Source organism: Dendrobates tinctorius, unplaced genomic scaffold (genome assembly GCF_039654945.1).
Source record: "Dendrobates tinctorius isolate UK_male_01 unplaced genomic scaffold, ASM3965494v1 ptg000027l, whole genome shotgun sequence".
In the NCBI taxonomy this organism is placed as follows: Eukaryota; Metazoa; Chordata; class Amphibia; order Anura; family Dendrobatidae; genus Dendrobates; species Dendrobates tinctorius.
The window spans coordinates 1,569,535-1,592,124 of NW_027361695.1; the positions used below are offsets into that span (position 1 = coordinate 1,569,535).

A 22,590-nucleotide genomic window follows, 5' to 3' on the forward strand; every position below is an offset into this window, starting at 1 on the left:
TGGTGGCTCTACATCTACTAGAAAACTACAACTCCCAGCATGCAGCAGCCACCGGCTGGACATCACTGCACTATATTATTACTTACCAAATCTACTCTTTTCCAGTTTTTTTTCTTAACAATCCGGAACGAATGAAATGTGTTTTCACTTATTTCGAGACCCTGAACGACAAAACCTCGGAGATTGGGGAGTCCTAAAATACAAAAAAGCAGAGAGTGGTACTAAATAGTCTCAAATAATTTAGCAAAATTTACAATTTGGCAAAACAGACAGGCACCAAAATGAAAAAATTTTTCCCACCAGAAAATTTTGGGCAAAATACTTAATAAATTATATGGGACTGTAGCAAAAAAAAAGGCAGTAGCCAGATATTATCTGCAAAACAAGGAATGCTGCTAAGTTTTAAGGTGACTGTAAGGGGTTAAAAGGTGCCCAAAATCGTAAGTTTATCCCTGATCCACAGGATGGAGAATAACTTACTTATTGTTGGGGGACCGACTTCTAGGAACCTCAGCGATTGCGGGAATTGAACCCTAGATCTCATGCATGAACTGAACTCTGCAAATACGCATTGTTGGCCTCTGCTCTTTTTATTATTATCTATTGTCTGTCATGACAAGCTTAATCTACGAATCTATGATTCTATGAAGTGTGATCATCATACTGTGATTTGTGGCTGATACACAGCACAGATGGGTTCGTGCAGATAAAGGCATAATGAGGAAGGTTTCGGCTAAAATACCACTACAAAGCCGCAAGCATGTATTCGAAGGTGCTGATGCCTCTGGATTCCCGCGAACCTCAAGATGTAGGATCCTCCACAGGCTGCAGTTCTGCATTAACCTTTTGTTTGGCCACCCCTAAATAGTACTGACAATCAGAAACTACTGCAGTGGCCCAGACATACATGAATACTAATTTTTAAAAAACAGTCATTTTTACTGATGATTGTCGTGCAAACCTGGATGACCCAGATGGATGGAGTAGTGGATGGTTGGTGGATGGCCACCAACAAGGCTGCAACGTCAGCAAGGAGGCGGAGGAGTCATGTTTTGGGTTGGAGTCATGGGAAGAGAGCTGGTAGGGCCCTTTAGGGTCCTTGAAGGTGTGAAAATGACTTTGGAAATATATATATAGAGAGAAGAACAGGAAAAAAATGAAGAACCGTGCCACCTGTACGAAAATCATCTTCATGCTTGACAATGCCCCGTCTCATGCTGAAGAAACCTCAGAGTCATTGGCTGCTATGGGCACAGAGGAGAGAAACTCATGGCGCAGCCACCATCCTCCCCTGACCTCAACCCTATAGAGAACCTTTGGAGAATCCGCGAGCAAAAGATTTATGAGGGTGGGAGACCGATCACATCAGAACAGCAGCTCTGGAGGCGATTCTGACATACCGCTCCGAAGATCAAGGAGAAACTTTCCAAAAACTCACAAGTTCAATGGAGGCAAGAATTGAGGTGACGTCAGAAGGGGGGTCCTGGCCTGTCATAATATTTGTGATTGAAGATCTCAGTAAATGTGACCTCTTAATGTTCCGAATTCAATAAATGACCATTTTCAGTTCTTGACGTCCTATAAAATCGTTGGAAACTCTGTTGTGCAGAACAAGGAGTTTTTTTTTAGTTTTGAAAAAAAAAAATCCTGTTCTCATTGGGAGGTTTCCCCAATAAAATGTGATTTATTCGCTAATGGTCGATGCTTTGAACGTTATACTGACTCATCTGCATCGACAATTTAGGAAAATCAGAGAAAAAAAAAAAATAGTATTTGCTTAATACACGGGTATTACGTACCTGGTAATGTGTTTTTTCATGAGACATGACGGCACCACGAGAGAGGGGATCCGCCCTACGAGGACAGGAAACCTTCAAGATAAAAGGGGGCGGCTCCTCTCTCCACATCAGTTGTTTTACAGAGCACGAGAGGAACTCCGCAGGTTAGTGCACACATAAATAATACCTATTTTACACTGCTAAATTTCCAACACCAAGGGGGTGTATAATACTAACAAAAAACACCCAACTAATGACGTGATCAAATAAGGCGGGAATATAAGGGTGCCGTCATGTCTCATGAAAAAACACATTACCAGGTACGTAATACCCGTGTTTTTCCATGGTACATGACGGCACCACGAGAGAGTTACAGAGATTTGTATTCTCTTTAGGGGGGGATCACTGCCTGTAACACTCTTCTCCCAAATGTGAGATCAGAGGTAGCAGATAGGTCTAATCTGTAATGTCTGAAAAAGGTAGATGGAGAGGACCAAGTGGCCGCCTTACAGATTTGGTCGATGGAGGCGTCCGCTTTCTCCGCCCAGGACGTTGCCATGGCCCTCGTGGAGTGGGCTTTTAGGCCCTCTGGAACAGCCCTGCCTGCACTACTATATGCTAGTATGATGGCCTCTCTCACCCATCTAGCTATAGTTTGCTTAGAGGCTTTAAGGCCTTTCCTTACTCCCTGATATGAGACAAATAAGGCCCTCTGTTTCCTCCATGGTTTTGTCACCTCTAAATACTGTAGGATACATCTCCTAACGTCTAAGCAATGTAATCTCTCTTCCTTTTTGTTACCGGGGTTAGGACAAAAGGAGGGCAAGATTATTTCCTGAGCTCTGTGGAATTTCGACACTACCTTAGGGAGGTATGCTGGATCTAATCTCAACACGACCCTATCGTCCATAACCTGAGTGTATGGTGGATCTGCTGATAGAGCGTGTAAGTCCCCAACCCTACGTGCCGATGTGAGCGCTACTAACAAGGCTGTTTTTAAAGTTAACACTTTATCTGATGTTGCGTTTATTGGTTCAAACGGACTTTCCGTTAGAGATGATAGGACTAAATTTAGATCCCAGGGAGGAGGTTTAGGAGATGGGACAGAGTCAGCTCTAGTACAGGCCCGGATAAATCTGGCGACCCATCTATCGCTTGCCAGGTCATAGTTGAATAATGCTGCCAGGGCTGAAACGTGTACTTTCAGGGTGCTGACCGCTAAGCCCAAGTCTAAACCCCTTTGTAGGAATTCTAGCACTGCCCTCACAGACACTTCCCCCTCCTGTATAGGGCCTGAGGTGGACAGAAATTTCCTCCATATCCTCCCATATATTTTTGTAGTCACTGGCTTTCTGCTACTGATTAGGGTGGAAATCAACCTTGCTGAAAAACCTTTCTTCTCTAATAGTGACCTTTCAAATTCCAGGCTGTCAAATGCAGCCTGGAATTCGGAGGATGATTGAAGAGACCCTGTGTTAGGAGGTCGTGATCCTCTGGGAGCACCCATGGGTCTGTCACTGACATCACTCTCAGCCAATAGAACCACGGCCTTTTTGGCCAAAAGGGAGCTATCATAATTACTCTGGCTTGGTCCTCCCTGATCTTTTTCAGGACTAATGGAATGAGGCATATTGGAGGGAATGCGTACAGGAGACCTGATGTCCATTTTATTCTGAAGGCGTCTACCGCCAGTGGCATGTCTGCTGGTCTTAGGGAGCAGAATTTTTGAACTTTTCTGTTGGCCTTTGAGGCGAAGAGATCTATTATGGGTTTTCCCCACCTCTGCACAATTTGTTGAAAAATGGACTCTTTTAGGCACCATTCTCCTTGCTTTAAGTGGTTCCTGCTCAGAAAGTCCGCCTTCAGGTTGTCCGCGCCTCGGATATGCAGGGCCGATAATGAGAGGAACTGATGTTCCGCCAGAGTCAGGATTCTTTTTGCTATTTCCATTAACGACCGCGAACGGGTGCCCCCTTGATGGTTTACGTATGCAACTGCTGTACGATTGTCCGATAGGACTTTCACATGATGTCCTCTCAGGTGTGTCAGTAATCCTTCCAGCGCTCTTTCGATGGCTAGTAGCTCCCATTCGTTTGAGGATAGATCTTTTTCCTCCTGAGCCCAAGGATCTTGGAGCCACAGGGTGTCTAGATGGGCTCCCCAGCCCCAGGGACTGGCATCTGTCGTGACTACTCTGGAGGCTGCATATGTCCAGGGTACTCCCCTCGGAGTGGACTCTATCTGTAACCACCATTTTAGCGACTGGAGTACAGGATCCGGGATGGTGAGCTTCTGTTCTAACTGCCCCTGAAGTGTCAGATCGCTTTGTAACACACACCACTGAAGTTCCCTTGTGTGAAATTGAGCCCATTTTACCGCTGGTATGCAGCAGGTTAGGGACCCCAACACTGACATGGCTTTCCTCAGAGTCATTGTTGGCTTTCCTAATGTTGTTCTGATTAGATTTTTGATTTTCTCTTCTTTTTCCCCTGGGAGGCGACACTCCTGTATTACCGAGTCTATTGTTAGGCCCAAAAAATTCTGGACCATCGTTGGCTCCAACCTGGATTTTTTGAAGTTCAGTTGCCAACCCAGAGTCTGAAGAGTCTCTATCACTGTCCTGACTTGTTCCTGACAGTGAGCGAAATCTTTCCCCACTATCAAGAAGTCGTCCAGATATGGTATTACTAGAGCATCTTTTTCTCTGAGATGTGCCGTGACCTCCGCAATTAATTTCGTGAAGACCCGGGGGGCTGTTGCTACCCCAAAGGGCAGAGCCTTGTACTGAAAATGATGCCACTGAGAGTTTATCTGGACTGCTACCCTGAGATATTTGCGGTCTTGCTGCCGGATCGGGACATGATAGTAAGCGTCCTTGAGATCCAGGACTGACATGTAACACCGAGGGAAGAGGAGTTTCACTGTAGATCTTATCGTCTCCATCTTGAATGAAGGGACTACTAGATACTTGTTGAGGCCTTTCAGATTTACAATCGTCCTCCAGGAATCGTCTGGTTTCTTTATCAGAAATAGGGGGGAGTAAAAGCCTTCCCTCTTTTCTTCTTCTGGAACTTCTTCCAGTACGAGTTTTTGTATAAGCGATAATACCTCCTCTTCCAAACTCTTTTGTCTCTCTTGAGATGATTGTACCGGAGTTTGAATGAATTTTTGTGGTGGCCAGTGGTGGAATTTTAACTCCAGACCTGACCCTACTATCTGTCGGATCCAGGTGCTGGATGAGATCCTTTCCCAGGCTGGGAGGAAGTGAGAGAGCCTTCCCCCCACCTGAGAAGGACCGTCACTGGGTGGGTTTTTTGGCTTCTCTAGGGGGCTTACTGAAATAGAAGCTTCTCCCTCCTCTGTATCGCCTGTCAGAATTGTTTCTGTCACGATCTTTAAATTGTTGCCTTCTAAATTTTCGGCCCCTCTGAAAGGAGCGCCGAAAGGCTTGAAATGGTTGTTACGGAAAATTCTTTTTGGTATCACTCGCTTTTTCCAACACTTCATCCAATGCCGGACCGAATAAGAAATTCCCCTCACATGGTAGAGAGCAAAGTTTCATTTTTGCCTGGGTGTCCCCCGGCCAGCATTTGAGCCATACCGCACGTCGTCCTACATTGGTTAAGGCTGCTGACTTTGACGCTAGCCTGGCCGAATCTGCTGACGCCTCTGCGAGAAAGTCTGCCGCCGCTCTAATAGCCGGTAATGGTTCCAGAACCGTCTCTCTGGGAACTGCTTGTTTTAATTGATCCTCCAAGTTGTCTGTCCATATCTTCAGGGACCTAGCCACACAAGTGGCTGCGATGGCGGGTCTTAGTGCGCCAGCCGAGGTTTCCCAGGCTGCTTTAAGGCAATTGTCCACCTTCCGGTCCAGCGGCTCATTTAGAAACCCCAGGTCCTCAAAGGGTAGGGAAGATTTTCTGGCGACCTTTGATATCGCTACATCAATTTTAGGGGCCCTATCCCAGGATGAGGATGCCTCTTCCTCAAAGGGGTATCTCCTCTTCAGGGAATTCGTTATCTGGGACTTCCTTTCTGGCTTTTCCCATTCGCGTTTTATGAGTGCTTTTAGTTGCTCAATAACAGGGAAGGTCTTACGTTTTTTCTTTTGCAGTCCGCTGAACATGAGATCTTGGGCTGTCTTTTTTGTCCGTTCTTCTACTAGCCCCATGGTAGATCTAACTGCTTTAATGAGTTCATCCGTGGTTTCTACTGGAAACGTATCTTCCCCGTCCGAGCTACTTCCTGAATACTGCGACTTATTTGAGTCGTCCTCTGACCCTGTAGAGTCTTGTTGAGAGACCCCTGAGGGGCTTGATCTCCTAGTTTTCCTCTCTGTATCTACAGTCTGTAATGCTCTTACTGACTTGGAAACTTCTGTCTGAATTATGGCCCTCAGACTATCCGAAAATGAGGGTGTCTCCTCCGCTATGGTCTTGTTAATGCACTCCTGGCATAACTTTTTGTTCCAGGCTGCTTCTGCGGGACTTTTACATAAAGCACATTCTTTATTTTTTGACTTCCCTCTACATTTCTTAGGGACCTCCTATACTCCACCCCATCAATGTATATAAGAGGAGGAGGAGAGGGAAAGAGAGGAGAAAAAGAGAAAGAGAACAGACATTAGATTACTGGACTTTCTCGAAGTTCACTCACCACTCGGACGCTTCAAAGAACGGGTACCGGATCTGGAGGTTGGCTGGTCCTTTCACTGTCTCCCAACGAGACTATGGACCCCTCTTTCCTGCGGTGACGATCCGCCCGTGCGCTGCCCGAGTGGCTCACACTACTGCTGCGGCGTGTCTTTGCTTTTTCCTCTGAGCACGACCGCCTCTCCTTTGCTTCCTGGCGCGGCTGTACATGCTCTGGCGAAGGGCTCTCCATTATGCTGCTTATGGCTGCAAGTAGTCACCTCACTCAACATTGGTGCTGTGACGCCTGCTTGCCTTTCCTGGCGATCTTAAATAGTATCCCCTTTTTTTTTCTTTTAGACCACCTGGTCTCGCACTTGCCCCGCTTGCTGTGGACGCGCGCGTGCCCTCTGACTCTGCGTGCCTCCCCTGGGACCGTGCATCTCCCAGGCCCCGCGGTATTGTGTGCGCCGCTCTACTTCCGGGTCGCACGCCACGACTTCCGGTTCATCGGCCATCATGCACGCTCCCAACGCGCGCCCCTCCCGATGCGGCCATACGAACCCGGGCCGGGTGAGCGCTTGGGCCCTGCGTGCTTCGGGGCCCCCAGACACCCCTTACCTGCGCGATGGACCCCTTCCCGACCTGACTGCAGGTATGCTTTTAGGAAGAAGCTCACTGTTCTCAGGCAGACTTGAACCCAGGGCACTAGCGTTGGACAGCAGCGGCAGTAACAACTGCACTTCTTCATGCTGCCTCTGCTGCGGGGTCCGGTGTCTGGTCTTCCACAGGGAGGGTACACTGTTTGTGGCCTCCGAGGAGCTCTCTGCCCGGGCACCGATGTGCTCCTGGGCTGCATGGCCACTATATGTCGACAGGGAGGGAACACTACCAGTGGCCTTCCTGGACCTGCTTCGTGTGCCGCCATCTTGGAGGGTCCACCGCCAAGGTACTCCGCTTCGCCTGGGCATCTGCCCTCCGGCTGTGGCCATGCCTTCGCTCAGGGGGGACATAGGCATATATGGTCCCCGAGGCGACTACCGGTACCCGGTGTCGGGTGTAGCAAACCCATGCCTGCCATTAATCACCCGACCCAGGTCCAGGCATCCTCTTCTTCGGAATCTTCAAAGAGGCTTTCATCTTGAGGGTTCCCCGTCGAGGACAGGAAACCAACTGATGCGGAGAGAGGAGCCGCCCCCTTTTATCTTGAAGGTTTCCTGTCCTCGTAGGGCGGATCCCCTCTCTCGTGGTGCCGTCATGTACCATGGAAAAAATAATTTAAAACACGGTGCAATTTTTTTTTTCTTTGCTATTTCTAATCGGACCAGTAGAGGGCAGTGTTTCTCTGACTTTATATAATCTATAATAACCCAGTGATGACATCATCGTCACATTATTATCGCCAGCACAGGAATGTCTGGACCTATCTGCAAAAGGTCTTGACAAATATCATGAAAGTAGGGAATCGGAGCGGGGTGGTAAATAAGAAATCTGGTGCCGTATTGTGGCCCCCTCCCTGGCTATGTTATAGGGGTGCTATTATGAGGGTATTCCAGACATCGTTTGCATCTTTATAGGGGTATTCCCATCTCCAAGATCCTCTCCCACTATGTAATAGGTGTAATAATAATAATATTAGCAAATACCTCCAATTAGAAATGTAGTATAGTTCTTCTGATTAGCTATGTCACTTACCCCATTTGCAGGGCATTGCAGTAGAGGTATCCATGGTTATGACCACTCATATAGTGACGGCAGTTAGAAGTCATAACCATGGATACATAAGCTACTGTAATGCCCTGCACATGGGGTAAGAGACATAGCGAATCAGAAGAACTACACTACATTTCTAATTTGAGGTTTCTGATAATATTATTATTAGTACACCTACTCCTTATTGGGATAGGATCTTGGAGATGGGACTACTGCTTTAAATAAAGGCAATGTTAGATATATGATTATTCCAATATCAACAGTTTTATTAATCTGGCAAGTGATTTTCTAGCTGCACAAACTAGTAATGCCGGTCGCATCGCCGTCACCTCATCCTCCTCGCCCTAGAATTATATTTGGATCCAAGATAGGGAAATGCAAATTCCCAAGGATGTGACCCGGGAGCCCGGCGGCTGTTCCCTCATTGCAGCGAATGTTACATAACGGCCATCCAAAAGGAAATCCAACCAGAAAGGTCGATCAGGGGATCAGGTTGGGTTACCAGTGCTAACTCCTTATTTAAGGTGATCAGTTAACTTCCAACATTCCTACAAGGATTTCATCATTCTACCGTGCGGAGGATTTGGTGCTCTGTGTAAGAAAAAGGCTGAACATTATAGGGACTTTATAAAGCGCCACCCTATATGTAGTGGCGGTGCCTGGTACAACAGCTCAGTCCTATTAGTCAGTTGCAGTACCAGGCACCGCCACTACGAGGTGTATGGAGTTCATCTAGGAAAACAATTAAAGGGGACACATCGCTCAGTCCGGAGACAGACCGCCAATGGTCTGATATTAATGGTAGATCCTATGTGCATCAAGTGAACACACAGATTTTGGAAGGCCAGTATATTCTTCTAATGGATGTAGGGGTGTCCGGATTCTCCCAGTGTTGGATAAGGAAGGGTCAGGCATGTTGTATTTTAACATGCCCAATCGGAAGTGTTAGGCGGCTTCTTACTCCCTCCTTCGGACTGAGAAAGCATTCCAAGCACCCATATGTATCACGGAGGGTTATGAGGCATAGTAGTCGGCCGACTGAGTGTTTAACTAACTGCATGACCACCTTAAAGAGGTTGGCCCATAAACAACACATCACCTAATCACGGCAGAGATTATACATATAGGATTGCTGGAGGGTCCGGCTGCTGAGGCCCCCACTGATCCCATTAAAAAGGAGCTCAAAGTTCCCGATGAGACTGCAGCTGTACTGAGCATGTGCGACCACTGCTCCTATAGACTGGTGGTCACACATGCTCACTGACACTCAATTCAAACATAAGACTTTGGAAGCCGTAGCGTAGATTTATCACCTGTCCTGTGCACGGGTTACACATGTAAATCCTATAAATAACGCCATAAAGGTTATCAATGTAGTGGAAACCCCCTTTAATTGTATACACGACACCGCAACCACTCACAGCCCTCACAATAATCACGGAGCTGAAGCTACTGTGAAGGAATTTGCACTTTCCATCCCGATAACTGGCTAATACGTCTATAAACATTACTCAGTATCAAAGGTTGCTAAAATTGTCGGCCAATTCCGTCATAGTGTAAACAGGCGCACACGCACAAACATTAAGTCATCGTGACCCAGGACCCCGGCGCGGCAAGGCACCAATGCTAACCACTGAGCCATTGTGCTCTAACCACTGAGCCACCGTGCACTGCCCCTGAAGATTACAAGTAACAGCGCCACTCTAGTCTAAAGGCCGTGTGTGGTATTGCAGCTCAGAGCTGTTCTAGTAAATGCAACTTGTGCCAACCTGCCACCACAGTGTAATAAAGACCAGACGGCGCCGCGTGTCACCTACCCGAGGCGTTCACCGAAATGTTAATCCGTATGCACGGTTTACACGACGGCCCTTCATGCAGAGATACGGTGGATATGGTGAGCGATTCGGGAGGGAGCGTCCAGTATGTGACCGGGGCACTTGAATTTGATTGAAAGTAAAGTGATTCTGATAAGGGGAAAAATAGAAATAAAATTGGTTAATTGTCATTAGTGTCATGCAGTCATAAACTCTCAGAATACGACTATTCTGTCATCTCTATATATAAAAATGAATGTGTGTGTGTATCGCCAACCAATCACTAAGCATCTCTCATTTCACCAGAGCTGGTTAAAAGAAGCTGAGCTGTGATTGGCTGCTATGAGCAACAGTTTTCCCACTTGACAACACCTCAGCAGACACTGACATGGTGGGAGAAATCTAGCATCCCCGGGAACATAAGCTCCAGCCATTGTCTGCCCCCCAGAAAGGAGCAGAGAACACAGGACAGAAATTAATCCCCCCCTCCCTGCCCATATCCCCATCACACATCCTCCATCCCATAGGCACATCTTCCCTCTTAAAGGGATCTCCGGTATGGAAGTCAGGGCAATTGCCTTCAAATGCTCTGGTTCTGACCCCAGGTTCTCTTAGGCCTGTTTCACACATCCGTATGTCACCATCAGTCAAAATCTGCCGTTTTGCAAAAAAAAAAAACGGATCTGCCATTTTGCTTGGCGGATCCGTTTTTTTTTTCCCATTGAGTTGCATTACCGGACGTTTTTTCGGGCGGCCGGATCCGCATTATACATTGCGCACGCCCGGAGGACCAATAGAAATGGAAACCGCAGTGCACACGGTGCGGAATTTTCCGTGCGTTTTTTGCTGCGGCTTCCAATCCGCAGAAAGAAATGACGTCATTCTTTTCTGCGGATTCCGCTGCGGTTTGCCATCTCCTCCATTGTAGAGGTGATAAACCACAGAGCAGAACCGCAGAGCAATCCGCAGATAAACCGCAGGTCTTCTGACCTGCGGATTTACCTGCAGATTTTGCAAAATCCGCACGGAAAAATCTGCAGACCAATCCGCAGCGTGTGCACGTAGCCTTAACGGGATTTCCTGTATGGAAGCCAGGGCAAATCCACTCAGCGCTCTGGTTCTGACCCCAGGCTGACGGGATGATGTGGGATATTAGGGGTAGTAGTCTGGTGGCTCTGGCTGAAGGGATGATGTGGGATATTAGGGGTAGTAGTCCGGTGGCTCTGGCTGATGGGATGATGTGGGATATTAGGGGTAGTAGTCCGGTGGCTCTGGCTGATGGGATGATGTGGGATATTAGTGGTAGTAGTCCGGTAGCTCTGGCTGACGGGATGATGTGGGATATTAGGGGTAGTAGTCTGGTGGCTCTGGCTGAAGGGATGATGTGGGATATTAGGGGTAGTAGTCCGGTGGCTCTGGCTGATGGGATGATGTGGGATATTAGGGGTAGTAGTCCGGTGGCTCTGGCTGATGGGATGATGTGGGATATTAGTGGTAGTAGTCCGGTAGCTCTGGCTGACGGGATGATGTGGGATATTAGGGGTAGTAGTCTGGTGGCTCTGGCTGAAGGGATGATGTGGGATATTAGGGGTTGTAGTCCGGTGGCTCTGGCTGATGGGATGATGTGGGATATTAGGGGTAGTAGTCCGGTGGCTCTTGCTGACGGCATGATCTGGGATATTAGGGGTAGTAGTCCGGTGGCTCTGGCTGATGGGATGATGTGGGATATTAGGGGTAGTAGTCCGGTGGCTCTGGCTGACGGGATGATGTGGGATATTAGGGGTAGTAGTCCGGTGGCTCTGGCTGACGGGATGATGTGGGATATTAGGGGGAGTAGTCCGGTGGCTCTGGCTGACGGGATGATGTGGGATATTAGGGGTAGTAGTCCGGTGGCTCTGGCTGACGGGATGATGTAGGATATTAGGGGGAGTAGTCCGGTGGCTCTGGCTGACGGGATGATGTGGGATATTAGGGGTAGTAGTCCGGTAGCTCTGGCTGACGGGATGATGTGGGATATTAGTGGTAGTAGTCCGGTGGCTCTGGCTGAAGGGATGATGTGGGATATTAGGGGGAGTAGTCCGGTGGCTCTGACTGACGGGATGATGAGGGATATTAGGGGTAGCAGTCCGGTGGCTCTGGCTGACGGGATGATGTGGGATATTAGGGGTAGTAGTCCGGTAGCTCTGGCTGACGGGATGATGTGGGATATTAGTGGTAGTAGTCCGGTGGCTCTGGCTGAAGGGATGATGTGGGATATTAGGGGTAGTAGTCCGGTAGCTCTGGCTGACGGGATGATGTGGGATATTAGGGGTAGTAGTCCGGTAGCTCTGGCTGACGGGATGATGTGGGATATTAGGGGTAGTAGTCCGGTGGCTCTGGCTGATGGGATGATGTGGGATATTAGGAGTAGTAGTCTGGTGGCTCTGGCTGAAGGGATGATGTGGGATATTAGGGGTAGTAGTCCGGTAGCTCTGGCTGACGGGATGATGTGGGATATTAGGGGTAGTAGTCCGGTAGCTCTGGCTGATGGGATGATGTGGGATATTAGGGGTAGTAGTCCGGTGGCTCTGGCTGAAGGGATGATGTGGGATATTAGGGGTAGTAGTCCGGTAGCTCTGGCTGACGGGATGATGTGGGATATTAGGGGTAGTAGTCCGGTAGCTCTGGCTGACGGGATGATGTGGGATATTAGGGGTAGTAGTCCGGTGGCTCTGGCTGATGGGATGATGTGGGATATTAGGAGTAGTAGTCTGGTGGCTCTGGCTGAAGGGATGATGTGGGATATTAGGGGTAGTAGTCCGGTAGCTCTGGCTGACGGGATGATGTGGGATATTAGGGGTAGTAGTCCGGTGGCTCTGGCTGAAGGGATGATGTGGGATATTAGGGGTAGTAGTCCGGTGGCTCTGGCTGATGGGATGATGTGGGATATTAGGGGTAGTAGTCCGGTAGCTCTGACTGACGGGATGATGAGGGATATTAGGGGTAGCAGTCCGGTGGCTCTGGCTGACGGGATGATGTGGGATATGAGGGGTAGTAGTCCGGTGGCTCTGGCTGACGGGATGATGTGGGATATTAGGGGTAGTAGTCCGGTGGCTCTGGCTGACGGGATGATGTGGGATATTAGGGGTAGTAGTCCGGTGGCTCTGGCTGACGGGATGATGTGGGATATTAGGGGTAGTAGTCTGGTGGCTCTGGCTGAAGGGATGATGTGGGATATTAGGGGTAGTAGTCCGGTGGCTCTGGCTGACGGGATGATGTAGGATATTAGGGGGAGTAGTCCGGTGGCTCTGGCTGACGGGATGATGTGGGATATTAGGGGTAGTTGTCTGGTGGCTCTGGCTGAAGGGATGATGTGGGATATTAGTGGTAGTAGTCCGGTGGCTCTGGCTGACGGGATGATGTGGGATATTAGGGGTAGTAGTCCGGTGGCTCTGGCTGACGGGATGATGTGGGATATTAGGGGTAGTAGTCCGGTGGCTCTGGCTGACGGGATGATGTGGGATATTAGGGGTAGTTGTCTGGTGGCTCTGGCTGAAGGGATGATGTGGGATATTAGTGGTAGTAGTCCGGTGGCTCTGGCTGACGGGATGATGTGGGATATTAGTGGTAGTAGTCCGGTGGCTCTGGCTGACGGGATGATATGGGATATTAGGGGGAGTAGTCCGGTGGCTCTGGCTGACGGGATGATGTAGGATATTAGGGGTAGTAGTCCGGTGGCTCTGGCTGACGGGATGATGTGGGATATGAGGGGTAGTAGTCCGGTGGCTCTGGCTGACGGGATGATGTGGGATATTAGTGGTAGTAGTCCGGTGGCTCTGGCTGACGGGATGATGTGGGATATGAGGGGTAGTAGTCCGGTGGCTCTGGCTGACGGGATGATGTGGGATATTAGGGGTAGTAGTCCGGTGGCTCTGGCTGACGGGATGATGTGGGATATTAGGGGTAGTAGTCCGGTGGCTCTGGCTGACGGGATGATGTGGGATATTAGGGGTAGTAGTCTGGTGGCTCTGGCTGAAGGGATGATGTGGGATATTAGGGGTAGTAGTCCGGTGGCTCTGGCTGACGGGATGATGTAGGATATTAGGGGGAGTAGTCCGGTGGCTCTGGCTGACGGGATGATGTGGGATATTAGGGGTAGTTGTCTGGTGGCTCTGGCTGAAGGGATGATGTGGGATATTAGTGGTAGTAGTCCGGTGGCTCTGGCTGACGGGATGATGTGGGATATTAGGGGTAGTAGTCCGGTGGCTCTGGCTGACGGGATGATGTGGGATATTAGGGGTAGTAGTCCGGTGGCTCTGGCTGACGGGATGATGTGGGATATTAGGGGTAGTTGTCTGGTGGCTCTGGCTGAAGGGATGATGTGGGATATTAGTGGTAGTAGTCCGGTGGCTCTGGCTGACGGGATGATGTGGGATATTAGTGGTAGTAGTCCGGTGGCTCTGGCTGACGGGATGATGTGGGATATTAGGGGTAGTAGTCCGGTGGCTCTGGCTGACGGGATGATGTAGGATATTAGGGGTAGTAGTCCGGTGGCTCTGGCTGACGGGATGATGTGGGATATTAGGGGTAGTAGTCCGGTGGCTCTGGCTGACGGGATGATGTGGGATATTAGAGGTTGTAGTCCGGTGTCTCTGGCTGACGGGATGATGTGGGATATTAGGGGTAGTAGCCCGGTGGCTCTGGCTGACGGGATGATGTGGGATATTAGTGGTAGTAGTCCGGTGGCTCTGGCTGACGGGATGATGTGGGATATTAGGGGTAGTAGTCCGGTAGCTCTGGCTGACGGGATGATGTGGGATATTAGGGGTAGTAGTCCGGCGGCTCTGGCTGACAGGATGATGTGGGATATTATAGTGAATGTGGCTATGCGGAGTGGGCGGGGCTATACACAGCTTTATATATATAGATATAATCGTTATAATTTGTTATAACTAACCGTAGTTAGTTACTATGCCCGGGCAGCGCCGGGCTCTTCAGCTAGTATACTGTATAATATTTATGCTGTCATATACTATATAATGGCTGTGCTTTCACCTTGCACAGAAAATGAGAATGCGGTCATATATATGGGGTACATGATGTTATATAGCTGCTGATTGACATGTGTTCATATATTACCCACAGTAAGCACCATATGTTTCCACTTTGTGATGGCTATAAAAGGAATGTAAATAAAAGTCATTTACCTTTTAGAATATAATCCTGAAAATGAAGAAGAAAAACATTATTAGACAAGAAAACAAAAAAAAAAAACAGAAAGGTAAGCAATTCAGCAGATATCAGTCTATAGAATGCTGTATCATTATAATACGGGCACAAAAATGCAATATTCCATGTACCGGCGCTGTATTCACTGCACTTTGTAGCCTAAAAGCAAAGTTTCTAATACACTATTACTTATCGTTTTCATCATCTCTGCTTGCTGTGATTGAATAGAAATAGTCTTATTTACATCCAAAGATTGAAAACTGCATAAATGTACCAGACTCCCTTTGCCATGGACACGATCAGGACAGATTTCTAGATTTTAAGGGGACCCGTATCTTGCTATCAATATGTACATTTTTGACCTTCTGCTGTTCTCCTGATTCCGGCGATGTTTTCCTTTTGTTCCTGCTCCCTTCCGTTCCTGAGATATGGCCCTCTCTTTCCTGTATATAAAACTAGTCTTTGTAGCCACGTGGGCGTGGTCTTCAGCGTTTTCTTAAAGATCCCTCCCAGTTGGATAAAAGGACTAGATTTATATACAGGAAAGAGATGGCCATATCTCAGGAACGGAGAGGTGCAGGAAGAAAAGAAAACCATCGCCGGATTCAGGAGAACAGCGGCATTTACACCAGGGGAAAAAAATATATATTTATGACAAGAGTGACGGTTCCTCTTTAAATGAGAATGTTTCCATTTGCTGACAACAAGCACACTGGCATAAAATGGATAGGATGAAAAATGTCACATTTCGCTTTAGAACATCAGATGTGTACGTTTTCTGTGTTGCAGGACACAATGTTCTACATGCAAATGTGCGAGGTGAATATATAATTACTGTGTTATGGGTATAATTAAAGCAGGAGAACTGGGCACAAAACGGAGTAATAATCCATTCATATCACAGCGAGGACAGATTTATATCCAGTGCTCAATAGCAAATAAACAGGATCGTATTGGGTTGCATGTTGGTGCAGATGCTCTGAGGGTGAAGCTCAGCTATGGGCAGGCTCAGTATGGCCACTGGATACGGTCATGGGTACAGTCACTGGATAAGGTCACTTGGTACGGTCATTGGGTATCGTCACTGGGTATGGTTATGGGTACGGTCACTGGGTAGAGTCACTGGTTACAGTCACTGGGTACGGTCACTGGTTCGGTCACTGGGTATAATCATGGGTACAGTCACTGGGTATGGCCACTGGGTACAGTCACAGGCACTGGGTATGGTCATTGGGTACAGCCACTGGGTATGGTCACAGGTTATGGTAATTGGGTATGGCCACTTGGAACGGTCATTGGGTATAGTCACTGGGTATGGTTACGGGTACGGTCACTGGGTACAGTCACTGGGTACGATCACTGAGTATGGTCATTGGGTATGGTCACTTGGTACGGTCACTGGATACGGCCACTGGGTACAGTCACTGGATACGGCCACTGGGTATGGTCATTGCATATGGCCACTGGATACGGCCACTGGGTACAGTCACTGGATATGGTCACTGGGTATGATCATGGGTACAGTCACTGGGTATGGTCATTGGGTATGGTCACTGGATACGGCCACTGGGTATGGTCACTGGGTATGGTCACTGGGTAAGGTCACTGGGTATGATCATGGGTACAGTCACTGGGTATGGCCACTGGGTACGGTCATTGGGTATGATCATGGGTACAGTCACTGGGTACGGTCACTGGGTACAGTCACTGGGTACGGCCACTGGGTACGGTCACTGGGTATGATCATGGGTACAGTCACTGGCTACAGTCACTGGGTACGGTCACTGGGTACGGTCACTGGGATACGGTCACTGGGTATGATCATGGGTACAGTCACTGGCTACAGTCACTGGGTACGGTCACTGGGTACGGTCACTGGGTATGATCATGGGTACAGTCACTGGGTACGGTCACTGGGTACAGTCACTGGATATGGCCACTGGGTATGGTCACTGGGTATGGTCACTGGGTATGGTCACTGGGTATGGTCACTGGGTATGATCATGGGTACAGTCACTGGGTACGGCCACTGGGTACGGTCATTGGGTATGATCATGGGTACAGTCACTGGGTACGGTCACTGGGTACAGTCACTGGGTACGGCCACTGGGTACGGTCACTGGGTATGATCATGGGTACAGTCACTGGCTACAGTCACTGGGTACGGTCACTGGGATACGGTCACTGGGTACGGTCACTGGGTACGGTCACTGGGATACGGTCACTGGGTACGGTCACTGGGTATGATCATGGGTACAGTCACTGGCTACAGTCACTGGGTACGGTCACTGGGTACGGTCACTGGGATACGGTCACTGGGTACGGTCACTGGGTATGATCATGGGTACAGTCACTGGCTACAGTCACTGGGTACGGTCACTGGGTACGGTCACTGGGTATGATCATGGGTACAGTCACTGGGTACGGTCACTGGGTACAGTCACTGGATATGGCCACTGGGTATGGTCACTGGGTATGGTCACTGGGTATTGTCACTGGGTATGGTCACTGGGTATGGTCACTGGGTATGATCATGGGTACAGTCACTGGGTACGGCCACTGGGTATGATCATGGGTACAGTCACTGGGTACGGTCACTGGGTACAGTCACTGGGTACGGCCACTGGGTACGGTCACTGGGTATGATCATGGGTACAGTCACTGGCTACAGTCACTGGGTACGGTCACTGGGTACGGTCACTGGGTACGGTCACTGGGTACGGTCACTGGGTATGATCATGGGTACAGTCACTGGGTACAGTCACTGGGTACAGTCACTGGATACGGCCACTGGATACGGCCACTGGGTACGGTCACTGGGTATGATCATGGGTACAGTCACTGGGTACAGTCACTGGATACGGCCACTGGGTATGGTCACTGGGTACAGTCACTGGATACGGCCACTGGGTATGGTCACTGGGTACAGTATAAGAAATTCCGGCACGCAAAAGAAATATATGCAGAAGAAATTTATTATTACAACAGATTCTCCCAAAATTATATGACATTTTGGTCTACAACTCAGACCTTCGTCAGACTAGAGGTATGGAGATATATGTGAACATGGAAAGTCCATGGAAGGCAGCCACGATAAGTAGCAATATTCTCCTTTTTGGAGGGGAGGAGAGAGATATCAAGGTCTTGGGACAAAGGGAGAGAGTCCCTGTGGGCACATAGTCAGGCGTGCACGCAGCGCTGGCAGGGGGGCTGGGTCGCCCCATGGTAAAGCCTTACTTATCGTGGCTGCCTTCCATGGACTTTCCATGCTCACATATATCTCCATACCTCTAGTCTGATGAAGGTCTGAGTTGTAGACCGAAACGTCATATAATTTTGGGAGAATCTGTTGTAATAATAAATTTCTTCTGCATTTATTTCTTTTGAGTGCCGGAATTTCTTATACTATACATTTTGAGGAGTGGTATCCTTTTCTGTGCACCTAGAAGACAGAGTGACGTGTACTCTATTCTTGTTTGAGTCACTGGGTACAGTCACTGGGTATGGCCACTTGGTATGGTCACTGGATAGGGTCACTGGGTATGGCCCAGGGGCGGACCTACCCCCGTGCAGCCCGTTCATTGCACGGGGCCCCCCCGGGGGAGAGGGGGCGTCTCCAGCACCGCATGCAGGGGCGCAGCTATAGTGAGGTGAGTTGAGCCTGCTTGTCAAGCGGCAGGCAGCAGGGGGCGGCATTATGCGCTCCTCTACCCGCAGCACCTACAATTTAACCTCTTCTGCACGCTGGTGCTGCGGTCCTGCAAGAGGCTTGTAACTGATGAAGTCACAGGAGGGAAGGAGTCAGGGCCCCCTGATCATGTGACCCCTGACTCCTCCCCTCCTGTGACCTCATCACAGGTCCTGTGCGCACAACCCTAGCCCTTGTTTTATGCAGGACTCTGCTGTGCTGGTTGTCATTGTGCTGGATGAAGGAAGTTTACAGGGTGGATGTAGCAGAGCTGTGTGTGTGTGCGAGGTGTAAGAAGCGGAGCCGTGTGTGTACAAAGTGTATGGAGCGGAGCCATGTGTGTGTGTGAGGTGTACGGAGCGGAGCCATGTGTACGAGGTGTACGGAGCGGAGCCGTGTGTGTGAGGTGTACGGAGCAGAGCCGCACGTGTACAAGGTGTACGGAGCGGAGCCGCACGTGTACGAGGTGTACGGAGCGGAGCCGCACGTGTACGAGGTGTACGGAGCGGAGCCGCACGTGTACGAGGTGTACGGAGCGGAGCCGCACGTGTACGAGGTGTACGGAGCCGCACGTGTACGAGGTGTACGGAGCGGAGCCGCACGTGTACGAGGTGTACGAGGTGTACGAGGTGTACGGAGCGGAGCCGCACGTGTACGAGGTGTACGGAGCGGAGCCGCACGTGTACGAGGTGTACGGAGCGGAGCCGCACGTGTACGGGGTGTACGGAGTGGAGCCGCACGTGTACGAGGTGTACGGAGCGGAGCCGCACGTGTACGAGGTGTACGAGGTGTACGGAGCGGAGCCGCACGTGTACGAGGTGTACGGAGCGGAGCCGCACGTGTACGAGGTGTACGGAGCGGAGCCGCACGTGTACGAGGTGTACGGAGCGGAGCCATGTGTACGAGGTGTACGGAGCGGAGCCGCACGTGTACGAGGTGTACGGAGCGGAGCCGCACGTGTACGAGGTGTACGGAGCGGAGCCGCACGTGTACGAGGTGTACGGAGCGGAGCCGCACGTGTACGAGGTGTACGGAGCGGAGCCGCACGTGTACGAGGTGTACGGAGCGGAGCCGCACGTGTACGAGGTGTACGGAGCGGAGCCGTGTGTTTATGAGGTGTACGGAGCGGAGCCGCACGTGTACGAGGTGTACGGAGCGGAGCCGCACGTGTACGAGGTGCACGGAGCGGAGCCGCACGTGTACGAGGTGCACGGAGCGGAGCCGCACGTGTACGAGGTGTACGGAGCGGAGCCGCACGTGTACGAGGTGTACGGAGCGGAGCCGTGTGTGTATGAGGTGTACGGAGCAGAGATGTGTACGGAGCGGAGCCGTGTGTGTACAAAGTGTAAGGAGCAGAGCCGCACGTGTATGATGTGTACTGAGCAGAGCCGCACGTGTACGAAGCAGAGATGTTTACGGAGCGGAGCTATGTGTGTGTGCGTGGTGTACAGAGCGGAGCCGTGTGTGTACAAAGTGTATGGAGCGGAGCCGTGTGTGTGTGTGTGAGGTGTATGGAGCGGAGCCGCGTGTGTATGTGGTGTACGGAGCGGAGCCGCACGTGTACGAGGTGTACGGAGCAGAGCCGCACATGTACGAGGTGTACGGAGCAGAGCCGCACGTGTACGAGGTGTACGGAGCAGAGCCGCACGTGTATGAGATGTACGGAGCAGAGCCGCACGTGTATGAGGTGTACGGAGCAGAGATGTTTACGGAGCGGAGCTATGTGTGTGTGCGTGGTGTACAGAGTGGAGCCGTGTGTGTACAAAGTGTATGGAGCGGAGCCGTGTGTGTGTGAGGTGTACGGAGCGGAGCCACACGTGTATGAGGTGTACGGAGCAGAGATGTGTACGTAGCGGAGCTATGTGTGTGTACGTGGTGTACGGAGCGGAGCCGCACGTGTACGAGGTGTACGGAGCAGAGCCGCACGTGTATGATGTGTATGGAGCAGAGCCGCACGTGTATGAGGTGTACGGAGCAGAGCCGCATGTGTACGATGTGTATGGAGCAGAGCCGCACGTGTACGATGTGTATGGAGCAGATCCGCACGTGTATGAGGTGTACGGAGCAGGGCCGCATGTGTATGAGGTGTACGGAGCAGAGATGTTTACGGAGCGGAGCTATGTGTGTGTGTGTGGTGTACAGAGCGGAGCCGTGTGTGTACAAAGTGTATGGAGCGGAGCCGTGTGTGTGTGAGGTGTACGGAGCAGAGATGTGTACGTAGCGGAGCTATGTGTGTGTACGTGGTGTACGGAGCAGAGCCGCACGTGTACGAGGTGTACGGAGCAGAGCCGCACGTGTACGAGGTGTACGGAGCAGAGCCGCACGTGTACGAGGTGTACGGAGCAGAGCCGCACGTGTATGAGGTGTACGGAGCAGAGCCGCACGTGTATGATGTGTATGGAGCAGAGCCGCACGTGTATGAGGTGTATGGAGCAGAGCCGCACGTGTACGATGTGTATGGAGCAGAGCCGCACGTGTATGAGGTGTACGGAGCAGGGCCGCATGTGTATGAGGTGTACGGAGCAGAGATGTTTACGGAGCGGAGCTATGTGTGTGTACGTGGTGTACAGAGCGGAGCCGTGTATGTACAAATTGTATGGAGCGGAGCCGTGTGTGTGAGGTGTACGGAGCGGAGCCGCACGTGTACGAGGTGTACGGAGCAGAGTCGCACGTGTACGAGGTGTATGGATCAGAGCCGCACGTGTACGATGTGTATGGAGCAGAGCCGCACGTGTACAATGTGTACGGAGCACGGCCGCACGTGTATGTGGTGTACGGGCAGATATGTTTACGGAGCGGAGCTATGTGTATACGATGTGTACGGAGCGGAGCCGTGTGTGTACAAAGTGTATGGAGCGGAGCCGTGTGTGTGTGTGAGGTGTACGGAGCGGAGCCGCACGTGTACGAGGTGTACGGAGCAGAGCCGCACGTGTACGAGGTGTACGGAGCGGAGCCGCACGTGTACGAGGTGTACGGAGCGGAGCCGCACGTGTACGAGGTGTACGGAGTGGAGCCGCACGTGTACGAGGTTTACGTAGCTGTGCTTCACGTGTACGAGGTGTATGGAGCAGAGCCGTTTACGAAGCGGAGCCGTGTGTGTGTACATGGTGCACGGAGTGGAGCCGTGTGTGTACGAGCCGTGTGTGTACGGAGCGGTGCCGCGTGTGTGCGAGGTGTACGGAGCAAAGCCGCAAGTGTACAAGGTTTACGGAGTGGACAGTCCTGATTTTGAGAGAGTATGCCCCCACTGCCCCGGCTGGGAATTTACTTTTCTCGAGGACACAGGAGTACACAGTGGAGCCCCGAGGAGCACTTTAAAATTCGCACATGACGTTCCACCGGAAGTGACGTGCTAGAAGCTGACCGGAAATTAGGTAATTTCAGGAGGAGATTGTGACTGAACCATGGAGGCACTTCAGGGAATGTTTCAGATCCATCACCGTGTCCTCCTCCAACAGCGCGGACAGCAGGATCACCTTGGACTCGGGGATGCCGGCCATGTGAGCGGATCATGATATGTCCTGCATCGGGAGGCTCAGGCAGGCACTACAGTGGGAGCCGGGCTGATATAGTATCTTTATAGAATCTTTCTTTCTCTCTCTGGTTCTTTATCTTTCTAATCTTTCTTTGTTTCCTTTCTCTCTCTCTGATCTTTCATTCTCTCTCTGTTTCTTTCCTTCTTTCTTTCTCTCTCTTCTTTCTTTCTTTCTCTCTCTCTGTTCTTTCTTTCTTGCCCACAATACCAGTAGAATAAGAGG

The 22,590-nt window shown here is 50.4% G+C and overlaps 1 protein-coding gene across 1 annotated transcript in view; it reads right to left on the bottom strand.

Moving 5' to 3' along the window:
- IL17RE (interleukin 17 receptor E) overlaps positions 1 to 22,590 on the bottom strand; it is a 61,967-nt gene that overhangs the window by 21,353 nt on the left and 18,024 nt on the right. The window contains exons 2-4 of the mRNA XM_073569646.1: positions 15,123 to 15,138; positions 9,940 to 10,086; positions 87 to 193 (exon numbers count right to left, since the gene is read on the bottom strand). Coding sequence (XP_073425747.1) covers positions 87 to 193; positions 9,940 to 10,086; positions 15,123 to 15,138 — 270 coding nt within the window. The remainder of the gene's footprint in view (positions 1 to 86; positions 194 to 9,939; positions 10,087 to 15,122; positions 15,139 to 22,590) is intronic.